We start from the raw sequence: 15,605 nt of genomic DNA, 5'->3' as shown, positions 1-15,605 counted from the left end.
CTCTGCCAACAACTGCCACCTGGCAGCGAAGCAGCCCCCTTTTCCCAAAACAACACCACTGTGTGACCCCGCACCCAACGGACGGCAGCACCTGCTGCAGACCGTCCCAGCAGAGGATGGCAGAGAAAGAACAATGCCAGCTCGACCCCCACGCAACTGTCACTCTCAATCTCTTCAGCTGAGGAGCGGGGGGGGCGGGGGGGGGACAGTCCAGAGTTCTGCCGTGGATTTCACAGATATCTCATTGCAAAGTACAGTACGCTGACATACAGGTCTGTCTGAGAAAGATAAGAACTTCTCTGAGAATGATGAGGTAAATTAACTGCAGACTTTCAGAACTCTCCCAGCTGACGTTCAGTTGAACAAAGCAAAATCTCTTATTCACAGTATTATGGAAATTATTCAAAAATAGCTGAGCAGATACATTTTTGCAGATACATTTCATTACTATCGCTAAATAGAGTTTTCAGGTATCTTTATTTATTTTTCTTTTCATTTATTTTTCACTTTATCATTCACTTTCTACTCCTCATGTTTTCAAATCCGGCTCATTACTGAAGTTTTAATGCATTTGAAGGGAACTGACCTTGAGTGGACAGTAACACATAGAAATGACAATTCCTGGGTGCATCCATCAGTGTATATCATGCAGGACTTATATAACAAAACAAAAATGACATAAGATACGTAAATGTGGAGAAAAGGTGAGGTTCAGTTAGTTTTGCACAGAAGTAGCCTTTAGAAATGTCATTCAGAGGGCAACTTTCTTCTCTTTTACTTCTTTTATATTACTTCTACTAGAAGTTAAATAAGTGCTTCATCTTTTGCCAGTCTTTTTTACACAAGTATTTATGTGTCCACTTGAGTAGAGATTGTGTGTACTTTTGCCACCTCTGACTTTTTTTTAACTTGCTTTATAACAGTGCTGAGCTCAGTGGTTGTTGGTCCTGCGTGGCGAATCAAAAATGCATTTTGATCATCTGTTGAACACTGCAGTCCTGTGGTGTGAGCTGAGACGATATCTCTAGTTTTTCCACAACATCTGGTTGGTTTTTTTTTTTGAAAATTTAAATTGCTGCTTTTGTTCGATGTGATTTACAGTTTGCTGCACAGACATCACTTTGAAGTGGGTCGGGAAAAGCACTCCAGTTTCAAATAAATTTTTATAAAGCTGAATGTTGAAAATGACTTGGAAATGGAACTATAAGAGACCATCATGCAGTTTTTTTTCCTGCTGGATCATGATACTGCAGCAGCATGTTGAACACAGCCTTGATTTTAATCAACCGTTACATCCCAAAATGATATATAGCATGACTTCATGACAAAAAAAAAGAAGAGTTGCTCATAGGGCGATGAGGTAATCAGTCACAAATCTCTCATCCACCACTTCACACCCTTGTATGAATTTTGAAAATTCATAGCATTCAACACATTTTGAGGGGTAACATAATCACTCAGGAGACCTGTATTTAACTCTCAGGCACAAAAAAAAGAATGAGCAGAATTTATTCAAGAGGCTCTGGATCACTACAATCAGTGAACTGATGCCTACAAAAATAAAACCTGTAGCTGGATATCATTTACATAGGGTAAAAAAAAAATCACAGCCTGACACAGAAAACTAAAAAAAAGTCTAAGGATTTCCCAGTATGCTCATGCACATTTTATGAATAAACAGCCTCTCTGCCTGGTTTTGTTATAGCAGTGACCCAGAAGGACTGGTTAATAGGAATGTAATGATACAAAAACTCAAGGTACAATAATATCATGATAAAGCATCCACGATTTATCGCAATCAGAATTATGGCGTGTTAAAAAAAATGTCCTTTATTGAATAATAAATCGGATGCTTACAGTTGCTTGCAGTACATAAAATATGTAAACATCAAATGCCAATTGTGTATGAAAAAATAGATTTAAGAGAAAGGAAAAGTAAAGACACACATGGGTGTGATCTGTGTGTTGTCAGTGGTTTCTGCAGCCGTGGCAGCAGAGATCTGCTCAGACTTGACGTGGTGGGGGTCAGAGAGACGGCGAAAAAGGCTGCTCCACACAGCAGGGGAACACGACAGGTGCACGCAAACAGACAACCACTTACACAATCGCACGCACAGCCTGGCTTGTCCTCTGCCTCTGATTTCCTCACACTCGCTGTCTCTCTCTCCTCTCTTTCTGAGCTGCTCATGATTCCCTTGTTGATTGCTCAACACCCACTCAGATCGCTGCAGGCTGCCATTCTTAACCTCTTCCCTGACAGGACACGCCTATCTTTTTCTTTTACTACATGACCGCTGGAATTTTCCACTTCCACGCTAAGATAGTGAGTAAAAAGGTAATCTCTCTTCACTCCCCTCCTCCCTCCTTGCCTCTCTCCTGCTCTGTCTCCCTCCTGAACCCTTTCTCCACCCATATTCTCTCCCCTCCTCCCTTCTCATAACATTGAGGTAATCCTAAATTGCTAACATACTGCTCAGCCATGACTGAAAACATTCCTAACATCTCAGTGAGGGGGCTGACAGGGAAGGCCTGCTGCTCAGTCATCATTACAGCTCGCTCAGCCGCCCCCCCCCCCCGATACCTTTACACACATCCTTTCTCAAAACTTTGCACACGCACCGGACCTGCGGCTAATTCCTAATGTGGCCTTCAAAGGTCAAAACAGACATGAGCCTCCCTCTAGCGCTGAAATTTTTCTCTTTTTTTGTACCCAGAGTGCTTTGCAGTAGTGACAGCTGCAGGGCTGACAGAGAGAGAGAGAGAGAGAGAGAGAGAGAGAGAGAGAGAGAGAGAGAGAGAGAGAGAGAGAGGTGTGTGCTGGGGTTTGACATACCTGTCTAGGCCAGAAAACGCGGGAGAACAACATGTCAGTACAAAACATGCCAAAACAAGACAGGCAACATTTTTTTGACACACGCATCTTCTGAAGATACTTCCTCTGAACTCTAAAAGGGTGTGAAATGTGCCAACTATTTGATTCGACCAAGAACAAAACGTCTTTGAACCACAACTATTGCTTGAATGTTTTATTTTTAGTTTATTAAAAAAAAAAGACACCGCAGATAACCACCTAAGAGTGATTCCAATATGCAAAACATCAGAGCTTTTTTTTATCTAACCATCATATTAGTTAAAAAAAAAGTTAACATTTTTTATGCAATCAGAACAGCCAAGATCTATAATAACTGTTATCTAGCGGTCGGGGTTTTAAACACAACATAAAATGTAGCCTCAAATCTTTTATGTATCGTGATATCATGATACAGTGTTTTTGAGAATCGATCTAGTATCACAAAATATAATCGTGTTAGTGATGTGCGTACCGATAGTCTTTTACACACCTAAAAATTTACACATACAAGTAAAAGAAAGAAAGAAGAGACAAAAAAAAGCAAAAACAAAAACCCTAAATCCAACCTCAACTGGAAAAAAGTCCAGAATATTTGAAGAATATTACAAAAGACTTAGTATACTGTAAATGCATACCAACATAAGCTGTGTAGGTAATACCCACTGTTACTGCAACAAAATGTCCTGCAGAGTTTTCAGGAGCCAGAGGAAACCAAGCAAAGTCACCAGGGAACCGATAATAAATCATTAAGTTTTGCACGCCAGCCTAGAGGTTAGCATTGTGCTCGTTCCCTTCGCAAAAAGCCAAAGGGAATTTTCCATTGGATTTTGTTTTTGAGCAGAAAACAAGCTCTGTGGTGAATAAAAAAAATGTATGACACTTAAATGCTTTGTGTAGCAAGACAATCCTCATTAAAGAACACCACATTTATGACCTTTGAAGCATAAAGCTCACCCTAAGTATAACGCTGCTATTAGGATGTAAACAAATGGCACCACGGTCACATGACTTCACCTCACCATGACTAAGTGACAAGTGATTAATGTCCCCGACAACCTCTGTGGTCTCAGTTAGTCACTTGTGAGCAGCCACCTTTTTCAAGATACGTCAAAGCCTCAAAATTTATGAATGTGTTATTTACTGACAGATTTTACATCGCACAACAAACCATGAAAATCTCTTAAGCTTGTGTTAACCAAAGTCCTTAGTTCAGACAAATAATGAAAAGCCCGTTCAAAAAAACAAAACAAAACACTGAGTTCACATTTTGGGAAGCAGTTCAATTTTCTTTCTTACAGAGAGTTAGACGAGAAGATTGATACCGCTCTTGTATCACTTTATTTAGTATAAGCTACAGCTAGCAGCTGGTTAGCTTAGCTTAGCATAAAGACTGCGAAGAGGGGAACCAGCTACCCTGCATCTGTCACAAGATAACAAAGTCTGCCTACCACAAGTTGAAAAACTCAATAGATAACATATTATATCTCGCTTGTTTAATCCGTACATAAAACAAAGTGTTCAAAAAATGGTTTTTGGTTTCACAGGGTTTATGTGGTGGACTTGACTTCCTGGTCCGGCACATGAGACCATAGTTTTTACACTATAGTTTTTATATCAGATACAACCTGTTCATTAACTGACTTTGAGAGGCTCTGGTCAGTGGATTTTGTAAGCTTCAGAGAGAGAGAGAGAGAGAGCAAGGCTAGATGCTTCCATCTGTTTCAAGCCTTTATGCTAAGCTAAGCTAACTGGCTGCTAACTGCGGCCTTATGTTTACCATTCAGACATGAGTGTGGCATCAAAAAAAGATGAAAAAGGTGATCATGTTAGTATCAATGATGGACTTCTGAGAGTTATGATAGATTTGACACTTCTAAGACAGCTACACAGTTCATGACAGTTTTATTACAGTTAGATATATTCTAACTGTTATAAATGTAATGACATCACCAACTAGATCTAACGTTCTTTAAGTGTTCTTCATGTTCTGAAACAGCTGGAGCGATTATTAACATGCATGACTTATTAAAATTAAGTGTTATTCCTCTTTGAACTCCTCGTCACCCTTGAGCTACGTAAATGACTGGCACTGCTGCTGGGAAGTCTAGACAGGTTTGTAGAGCAAAGAATACACATGTATAAAACAGTCATCTTGCTAAGGCAATGGAAATTTGCAAAGGTTTCCCACCAAATGAAAAAAAAAATAATAAAAATCCTGGCAGAAAAAGTGGAATTCCCAATGGGAGGGATGACTTGCCTGCTTTTGGAGGCCACTGGGAGTCTGAGACTGCAAGGTAGACAGTATTACATACAGTGCAATCGTTAACATTCCCCCAAGCTCACGTCAGGGCAGCTTTTAGATGTCTGAGGTAATCACCTTGTGAGAAGGCTTCTTCTGGGGCATGCCTTGGCTCTGCCAGCGGAGCCTCAGATGACTTATTGTAAGTGGAGAGGGTGTTTAGTGCCCTAGAAAAAAACGGGCCTCTAAAAGGGGTCCTGACAGTTTGTTGCTAAGGGGGCAGGCTTGTGCACGGCCTGCCTCTTTGTTGACATTCTCATGACAAATGTATGGAGTCGGGGACACAACGCTGCCCTGCTAAACAGGACTGAAGGGTTATTTGGGTAAATTTAGAGATGCCTGCATTGGTTTGTGCTGAAGGTCTGTAAATAAATGAAACACATTCTGTAAACTAGCTGAGTCACTGTGAAAGAGTATACTATAGGTTTACAAACAGAGTTAATTTTAAGCGCATGTTCTGCCTAAAAAGACATTTTGATTAATTTATTTAGATGAAATGTAATTAATCAGAAATGCTTATTGTAAACAGACTGAACATGATATCATTAGTCCAACAGTTTAGTCTGTATCCAGCTTATATTTTAAGCGGCTGCAACATTTATCATTTAATTTTACAATTAATTAATTAACTGACCCTTCACTAAAACCCCTCCCCCGAACAGGAACTGTGTATTTCTCTTCATGTTGAAGCAGTGTGCATGGGACTCTAAGCAGAGCAACACTCAAAGAGTTTGGAGGGTGGCATCTTCTTTTTTTTAAGTCTTTCAAAAACCTAAACCATATGTGCAAACGTGAAGAATAGATTAAACTTCTGTCTTTACATGCTGTAATGTAGGCAAAGCTGCAAGCCTTACCATGTCCAGCTAACTAGCTCACTACCTACAGGAGGCCCACCTCCCACAAAACCCTCATTTTAATTCAATTTTTATTTTTATTATCATGCTTTAGGGCTGACTAGCTCTACACTGAAATACACAAACAATGGTGCTCCTTTACATGGATCAACAACTGGTGAAGATGCTAATGCTACTCCTGGGACATGCAGCTTTAGCCTCACTTGTTTAGCATTATATCATGTGCATTAGCACTATGCTTATCTAAATAAATACATCTGCCAGTGAGAGTCATTAATGTAGCAAAATCAATGGTCGTCAGCGAGAAAAGAGAAGCTGCTTTTGTTTTACTTACTTACTCTGTGGAATTGAAGATCTTGTCTTTAAAAAAAAAATGCCAAATTTAATGTTAATAGTGACTAATGTAGCCTACATCAATCATCAGCGAGCTAATTTTTGGCTAAAATGATCAAACTTGAGATGTGATATATGTCACTTTTAATGGTGCCCCACCAACGTCTTTTAACCACCTTTGGTTTTCTTTTCAACATGGACAAGCCTACTATGTACCACATCTAAGTATGGGAAAAAGGAAAGGAGGAAGCTGACAAAGGGGCCAAGTTTGCTCAACTGTTGGAGCATAGAGCAAAAAGGGGCAGGAAGGGTCAATAGTTAAGTTCTTAAAATGTCATAAAAGGGTGAAAAATGCTCATAAGGAGATTCTAGAGCCCAAGGTAATGTTTGAAAATATTTTGTTTAGTCTAACTTTGACAAGATGGAAATATTGAATGCTTAACATTTTTGCCTGATAAATGACTTAATTCATTAACGGATCATTAAAATATGCTCGTTAATTAATATTCTCATGACTAATCGATCCATCCACGACTTGCTTTCTCACTGCTATCCTCCTTCCCAGGATGGGAGTATCAACAGAAGCTGCAACAGTGGCTGAGTTATCTCAGGTATGTGCTTCTCCTTGAATATCAAAATCTGCCTGACAAATGCGAGGATGAGATTCCATCTCGGGTGAATCACGCCAAAAGAATCCCATCTGACGTCAAGCGCAGAAAAAAAGCCACCCAAAAACACAGGGCTTTAAAAACAAACACTAATGCTTCTAAAATACACAGTCTGTCTGAGTCTCTGGTGGCAATGATTGATGGTTTTTCTGGTTGTTCTGAAGCAGGAATCAATTTCAAGTTTTCGAGACATGATGGACAATAATTAAAGGGCAGGAAAGTCTTACAAAGCAGGGCTGGAGGGAGTTGAATTACGATGGTGAAAATAACATAATTTCGCAAAACCAAAGAGAGGTTTATTGAGGACAACGGCAAGTAAAACTGCAGAGAAGGCAGCACAATTCCTGTCAATCAGCATTTATTGCTGTTCAGCAAAATTCCCAACTTCAAATGCCAAATCTAATTAGGACAGCAGGTTCTGATTCAAAATGAGGAATGGGAAAGTGGGATCAAACTAATGAAAGACAAATGCGTTCAATTTCCTACACCTGGATGTCAGTGATTCTACTTGCCAACATATCCATCTGGAGTTTTTCAGGACATTAAGGGCTCAACACCTGCAATTTAATGAACACGCTGCAGGAAACAGCATAACTATTCTCAAACCATATGGATGTTCAAGATCTTCGACATGCCAACGTGATGTTTTTGTTCCCGAGTCTCGATTCACGCTGTGCTAATTATTGCTCATTTAACCGAGCCATCCAGCATCAAACGCAACACTTCTCCAGAAACCAGCTCCAACCAGACACCTACGGGCAAAACTCTCCCAGCAATACCGGTGTGGGCAGAAACAAGCGCATGACGTTCAGCGATAAAAAACACAAAGAGCAGGTTTTGCGGCTGAAAGCATAGTGAGGAAGAGAGGAGGCCGTAAAAACAGTGGGCATAAAAATAGGCTGTAAAGGCTCTGAAGAAAAAGACAGGTGTAAATCAGGGGGAGAGGAGCTGAGATGCTCTCAAGACGGCAATAACCAGCTCTGAGAGGGCTGGTGCGACTGGAAGAACCTGCCCCTGGGTCACAGCGCAACAGGTACAGACTTGTTAAAGAGAGCTGTGTGGAAAGAAAACATTACCTCTGTGTCAAAGCTGTGACAAGAGGAAGAAAAGCAGTTTTCTCATTTCTCCTCAGATGGATGTTTGTTGTCTTTTAGCCACAAATCTCTGTGGAATGGATGGTTTTCTCATTTTTGTGCATTAATTGTGGAAGTGATTTCCAAAGATGGAAAGCAACTGAGTACAAATATTTGATTAATGCACTGAAGTAAATAACTCTAAGTGGCTTTTTACTTTTACTCCTTACATTTTTACATAAATATTTGTTCTTTCTACTCCTTACATTTTCAAAACAGGCCCGTTACTTTAGTTTTAATGCATTCAAGTGGAATTACTGATTATTTTTATTTAGCATCAACATCAAGATTGACTTCAACATAATTGGGCACGACAATAACACATAGAAAAGAAAATTTCTTAGTGTATCCATCAGTGCATGTCAAGCTAGACAGATGTAACAAGAATGGAAAGTGATGTGAAAGACATAACAAGACAAAAAAAATCATGTAGCGAGACAAAAAAAAAGATGTTAGATTAAAAAAGGCGTAACAAGATGAAAAAGATATAACAAGTCGAACAATGATGTAAAATATATAACAAGACAAAAAAGATGAAACAAGAAGAAAAAGACTTAACAAAACTAAAAACAACTTTAAAGACAAAACAGACAGAAAAGGAGACTCGACCGCAGAGAAAAGGTGAGGTTCAGTTAGTGGACAACTTTTTACTTTTGTACTTTGAGTACATTTCAGAGCCCGTACTTTTTCACTTTTACTGCAGTAAAAACGTTGTGTACTTCTACTTGAGTAAAGAATGTGTGTACTGTTGCCACCTTTGCTGATTTCCATGTAATTGTTCTTCTGTTCTCTGGCTGTTTTCACTCACCGTACATCTTGCCCTCATCTGACAGGATGATTTTCCTCCTGCCACACGGAGGGTAGATGGCGAGGGCCTCCTGGAAGCTCTGCTCGATATCCGGGCTCCACACGCCCTCGGCGTCCCCGTCCAGGGTCTTGTCCTCGTTGTCCCCGTCCAGCCCATCCTCTGGGCTACCGTTGGTGCTCCACTCGTTGGACGCAATGGTGGCGGCTCCCCCTGGGCTCGACCCCGAGCCCCAATATCAACGGATCTGTGGGAGATCTGTGGAATAGAGACGCAAACTGATTAGCTGCTTTTATTGGACACTGATTTGTACAACTTCAGCAAATGTTAATCATCATAATCATAATTATTTAAGAAACCCAAACAGTGTTAACAGCTTGAAACACAGCTTTCTTTACCAGGCAGTTAAAGGGTAAGTGATCTTCTCTATTTTTATTTTTGTCAACAAGACCAAATTAAAAATGGCTGGACATTTCATACAAGCGCAGCCAAATCTTGATACAGTTTATTCCTGTGTGCCAAAGAGCTCCATTGTTGTCTACAAGCATTTAAAACACATCAGTGAGCCACACTGTTGCAATGCTTTGTAATTATAAGCATGTGTACTGTAGGTTTTTTTTAAGTCAAGCCAACTCAGACTATCCTGGTGATGTAAATACTCACAAGTGGTTTTGGTCTATTCATGGGGTTTGTTGACAATAACAAACATTTTTACCTTTAATCCACACATTGTTTATATTATTGAAAAACACCACTAAAGAACAAGCATGCTGTAATTAACCATGATTCAATATTTTTTCTAAAAGGGCTTGATTTAAAAAGTTTGTCTGACCTGTAAAGTTTAATTATTATTAATTTAAATATGCAAAACAAAGAACAGTGCACCTTTTTATTTTTACAGTAAAAACAAAGCGCAATTAAAATCCTACATTAAAAGTAGCTTGTTGTTTCAATAAATTCATTTTTTTTAATTCAGTTTGACCCTCCTAAACTTTCTCCACAGACATAACCAATGAATGGGCTAATTAGCTTCACTCATTTGAAAGAAATTATTTATTTATACTTTTATCATATTCATAAATGATCAGTGAGGTGGGTGGCCACCAGTTGAATAGGCCTGATGTGGAGGTCTGCAACATAAATTTGGTCTAATGGCCAAAGTCAGAACTGCAGGTCATGTGATGCCATCAGAAGAAAAACAGACTTCCGCAGAGTCCGTTTAAAATGCAAGATTGCAAGCGCAAATGTCACAGTCAATAATTATTGCTTGTGCTCGTCAAGTTCTCCCTCAGTATCTCTGGTGAAGTTTACTGTAGTCAAGCAGTAAGAGTATAATTAGCTGCATGGTCTTAGTTTGAGAACAAAGTGTTATTATGAATGTAGTGGTGTCACAGTTGTTACATGTCCCCATTCTCCCATGAAACCACTGTCCTTTCGTCCTGACGCTTGAGTAATCACATGTGTTAGCTACCCTCTGGGATTACTGGTTCCTGTGAATGTCACTTCTGATATGGAGTCATTGTATCGCTACAATTGGAAAAGTTTTGTCACTGTTGATATTTACTATCGATTGGATTTTAAGATGTATGATATTTACTCCAAAAGCTGCATTCCCTATCTTGCAGTGTTAACAAAAGTAAAAAAAAAAAACAAATTTGTGTATCTGTGAATCAGATCCATCCCAAAATTGAATGGGTTCTCCTTTGACCCCTGCTACATTCTGACACCAGGTTTCATGAAAATCGGGCCAGTAGTTTTTCTGTAATCCCGCTGACAAACAGACAAACAAACCGCACCACAAACATAAGCTCCTTAGCAGAGGTAATAACCTCAAAGCTACGATGAAAACGTACTCTTTCATTAGACCTGTCATACTGTCTAGTTACCAGCCAACATTTTTCTAATGAGCATATTATTTTTGCGACAGTCATGTGTGGAGGAAAGGTAGGTATGAGGAAGCCTGAAAAACCCTTTTGGTGTTTGTGCTGGATGAGCAAGTTCTCAGAATACATCCACTGCTGCCTTGCCTTCAACTTCACACAGTGAACTGTGACAACCACTGAGCAAACAGGTCAGCGCAGTCAACGGCTTTCTTACTTTGTTTCCTTGTTCTGAATGTATGACGCAACACTGCTGACATTCGTAAATGAATGTCAGCTCGATACCTACAGGACTGATTAAAAAAACAGAAGAAAAATGGAACAGAGATTTGATAAAATTCAGATAAAACATCTCTGCAACCGAATTAACAACTTCCGTACTGAACTTGACTGTTTTTTCTTTACAAAAATGCATAATTGGAATGACTTGCATAGCTGCAAAAAAAAGCTCAGAGTTGTGTGAGTTCACGTAAAGCACACTGAGAGATGCTTTAGAATAAGGAATGTCATTCATCTATAGGTCACAACTTTGGCTTCCTTTGACATATTCTTTATGGCAGTCATTAAATTTGTATGAATAAACAATGTTAACCGTAATTATTACTATAATTTCCTATATTTTATGTCTCTGAAACGGCCAAATGAATTCAAGATATTCCATAAAACGAAGTTTAAAGACCTCACTAATCAGCGCTGGCCTCAAAGAATTCTTGTGGTCTGGGAACTGTGTCCCAATGTGGTTGGCTTATGGCTGACTGCAGGCAAAGATCTTAAGTATTTTTCAAGCTGCCTCTTCAGCATTGTATTGTTTCTCAAATGGAAGTCTATGAGGTAACCATGATCCTCCCAGGATGCTTGTGTTTCTGCTTTAGCATTTCTGCAGATGCTGACAAAAATAAAGTCTAATGAATAAATAGAGAGCGTGCCAAACTGAGTGTTCGTGAAAACTTCAGTGATTATCAAGTAACACTTAGAGACTATATTATAACATTTTAGGAGTATGATACATTATCTGTTTTCAGTTTTTTCCCCCAGTCACAAGCCATATTTTACTCTTCTTTTATGAGGTCTTGCACAGTCAGAGAGTCAGAAAATATTAATAGTATCATTCCTGTAACATAAAAAAACAAATCCTGTAACATAAAAAAAACAAATCAACAATGACCTATTCTCTTTTAGGTCTCACATACAGCCAGTAAAGGATTAACTGAAAAAGGCAGGAACAGAGTCTTTGATTGCTGACAGGTTGTTTAGAAATGAGCTGCAATCTGATTGGATTTAAAGGGATAGTTCAGATTATGTGTGAGGCACCTGCAGTAGATGGCGGTCAACGTGCCCCCAGTTTGGAGAAGCAAAGAGGAGTCCCAGCACAGAAACTAGACAATATACTGCTGTGGACTGAGTCTCAACAAAAGGTATATTAACTACCACAATTTAGTTTTAATTGTACGGTATATTTTTAATATTTTCACCACTGTACTTTGCCATTAGAGAGCCTGTTCTGACGGGAAAGAAGACGAATCTTGCTCTCTCAAAACCAACCAAACTCCACAGGCAAAATCAGTCATTTTATCTCACAGTGCACTGAAGTTGCTGCCTCGATCTGTTAGTTTATTTGCGTTATGATGTGTCTACGGTGTTTCAGAAGGATAGTTCAGAAGTCACACAAAAATAACACAAACAAACAAACAGATCAAGGCACCGGTGGACGAGCACCTCCAGCGCTCTGTGAGGTAAAATTACTGGTTTGGTTGGTTCGGAGGGTGCAAAATTTGACTTCTATAATGAAGGTTTCCCATCAGAAAACGCCGTCTGAGAGCAAAATAAAGTGGTGAAAATACTCTAAATATATCGTACACTTAAACTGATAATGACTTTTTTTAAGGTGGACCATTCTTTAAGTGCCTTTTGCTGCTGACCCTGTCCAGAACAGTTATCTGTTAAGCCTTCATGCCGGTACAAACTTCCATCTACTGCATAAGTACCTCATACAACCCACAACCCACCCCACATTGTATAATCCATCCTCAGCCTTTAACTACCAGCAAGCTTGTGCAACATGTTCGACTGCAGTAACAACACAACTGTTTTTTTTTTCTTTTTTATCTCTATCTCTAAATACTGCGAATTCTGTTTATTTAAAACGGCATAACATAGTAAATGATTGCTCAAATAAATAAGTATGTCCACTTTCAATACCAAATGTTTAAAACAATACTACCATCCAACCTAATCAAGACCTCAATTCAGTTTAGTCTTAATTTTCATGCCTGAAATCTGGCTTGCAGCAAAGCCAGTGTTCAGATTTTTTTTGTACCAGCACTGAGTGCTAGTGTTTTTGTTTGTTTGTTTGTTTTTCTGTTTGTTTTTGTAAGAAAAAAAATCATATTTTGTGAGCTTTGGAGTTTTTTTCTTTTTGCCATGCGAAAAATCTGTCGAGTATCTTTTGTTTAATACATTTGTATTAATTTTTTAAATTCTGGTATCCTAACACCTCTGTTTGGAAATAACTTTTGAAACTACTGTAACAATCTCACCATAAACAACGATGTCCACTGGTTGTATGTACTTGAAGGTTACGAATGAACTGGTTTACTGAAATAAACATTATTAACAGTGACACGTTGACACAGCGGAATGAACTGTTATGATGACACCCTGAAACCCGTACAAAACCAGAAATAAAGCTTCAGTCTTGTAATGTGATTTGTAGCCTATTTTAAATTTACTCGGGAAAATAATATTAAAAACATGAACAAATCTACTCAAATCAGTGAAACTTTTTTTCTCAAGGCCACAGATTCTTCCTGGTTTAATTAAACTGAAACTGTGCAGCCAAAGAGCAGTTGTATTTAATCTGGGTATATTCATGATTAGAGATAAAGTCAGACAAGGCCTCTTTTATAACATTAAATGAAAGATGGCAATTCATGCCAAGAAATCTCCCTTAGCCTCCCCTTCTTCTACCTTTATCTCTAAGTATTTGGAAAGATTCACACTTTATAATCGCTGCTGTTACATCAAATCATCCGAGGACCACAAACCGGTGGAAAAGACCAGGTGGAGGATTAGTGATGCTTCCCTTCTCTTCCCATCATCATTTAACAGGAATTACTAGAGATCAAAAGGCGTCGGGGCAGACCAGTTTCCTGCAGCGATACTCTGCCACACGCAGAACTTGCAACATGAAATTCATGGACGTCACTGAACCCAAACGAGAGTTTGACAAATATCCTCAAGTCAAGCTGCTAATTTTAGCTGAGGGGGTATTGGTTATGGCGAACCATTTGCGACAGGGTCACGGCGTTAAAACTCAACACTGAAACAGAGCACTCATCAGCAGCTCAAGTGATCCATGTCAGTCCTCACAGATCACACGGCTGGATCTCTCCCAATGACAGCTCACTACATACAACCAGAGTTAGGACCGGTTTATTCAACTTTGGTCCTGCAGGTCACAAATAAATGCACAAAACTGATGCAAAGACAATAATAATAAACACACTTATGGATATTACATTCCATTTCGGACATATTCTGCCAATAATTACCCGTAAATCTTACGCACTGGACCTTTAAAATGTCTTGTGTCATGCAACCAGCAGTCCAAAGCCCAAAGATATCTATCATGCTTGACAAAGAAAAGCATCAAATCTTTACTTTTGAGAAGCTGGAACAGGGAAATATTTCTCATTTTTGCTTAACAAATTACATTATTAAATTATGAACATGTCAATTAACAAAATCAATCACCTTTAGTTTAATTATGTCACCTTAGACTAGAGGAAATTATGATGGTCTTTCAGGTATGTTACTATTGTCTGACATTTTGATGACCGTTAATTGGGAAAAAAAATCAGCATTCATACAAAATCATTGGTCGCAGCTCTAAATGGTGTTAAAACAACAAAAAACAAAAAATGATGGCAGTCTGTTATGATATTAGCTGTGATACTTCTGTCAGCAGCCAGTGTGCTGTAAGCCTGTTGGTACAAATTAAAAACAGAAACATCTTTAGGCACAAAGAGCCATTAACATTAACACGAGCGTAATCCTTAAATACACATTTGTGTGTGAGCCTCGAGTACAGCAGATGCTGTTTGTGTGGTCCGGTGTGAAAATGTCTTTCAAAGTGTTTCATTAATGAATGCACAGGTGCTGCGGGGCAACAGCTTCAGTAGAGCCGGGGCAATAATCAAAGACTGGTGGCACAGTGAGGGAAGGAGGGCAGGAGAGAGGGGGCGGCCGCTCTATTGTTTATCTCCAATTATAGCTGAGAAAACACCGCAAACCTCCTCAGCACTGCGAGCTGTGAAGAGCAGCGAGCGGCGTTCAGATCTGACGACCTCGATGGAGCTGCGAGGGCTCACGAGAGTGTGTTCGAGTGAGGTGCTGCGAAAAGAGAGGCTCTTCACCAAGAGAGGGGCCTGAATTCCAGACATGTCCTTATTAAGAAAGGGCTGCGAGTGCTCACTGTTTCTCCTCCTGCCTCCCTTGTGTCAACCCAACGCCCTCCCTCCCTCCCTCCTCCGCCTCAACCCCCCCCCCCTCCACCCAGCGCTCAGAACGTCTCTACCCAAATAAGGACAGGAGACCAGGGGATGCGTGTAGGGGAGGAGTGGGTGGTGGATGGGTTGGTTGGTTGGTTGGTTGGTTGGAGAGCAGAGGGGGAGAGGGGGTGTGTATGTGGACGGGGTGGGGGGGGGGGCATTGGAGGGGAGGGTGGGGAGGGGGGTGTTGTCCAATTTAGGCGTCCACTTTGGGGTCTGGAAAACAGTGGGA

The 15,605-nt window shown here is 39.8% G+C and overlaps 1 protein-coding gene across 8 annotated transcripts in view; it reads right to left on the bottom strand.

Moving 5' to 3' along the window:
- The window catches only part of tead3b (TEA domain family member 3 b), a 48,827-nt gene that overhangs the window by 16,557 nt on the left and 16,665 nt on the right, over positions 1-15,605 (bottom strand). For 7 of the 8 annotated variants that reach the window (XM_084738359.1, XM_084738305.1, XM_084738297.1 and 4 more), the window contains exon 2: positions 8,947-9,201. In XM_084738359.1, the coding sequence (XP_084594485.1) occupies positions 8,947-8,953 (7 nt within the window). In that variant the 5' untranslated portion in view covers positions 8,954-9,201. Of the gene's footprint in view, positions 1-8,946; positions 9,202-15,605 lie in introns of those variants that run through there. The other variant, XM_084738351.1, reaches the window with a different exon arrangement.

This window comes from Lutjanus erythropterus, chromosome 2 (genome assembly GCF_056507025.1).
Source record: "Lutjanus erythropterus isolate fLutEry1 chromosome 2, fLutEry1.hap2, whole genome shotgun sequence".
Lineage (NCBI taxonomy): Eukaryota > Metazoa > Chordata > Actinopteri > Lutjaniformes > Lutjanidae > Lutjanus > Lutjanus erythropterus.
Note: the sequence above shows the minus strand (reverse complement) of the source record. Positions and strands in the feature narration are given on the sequence as shown.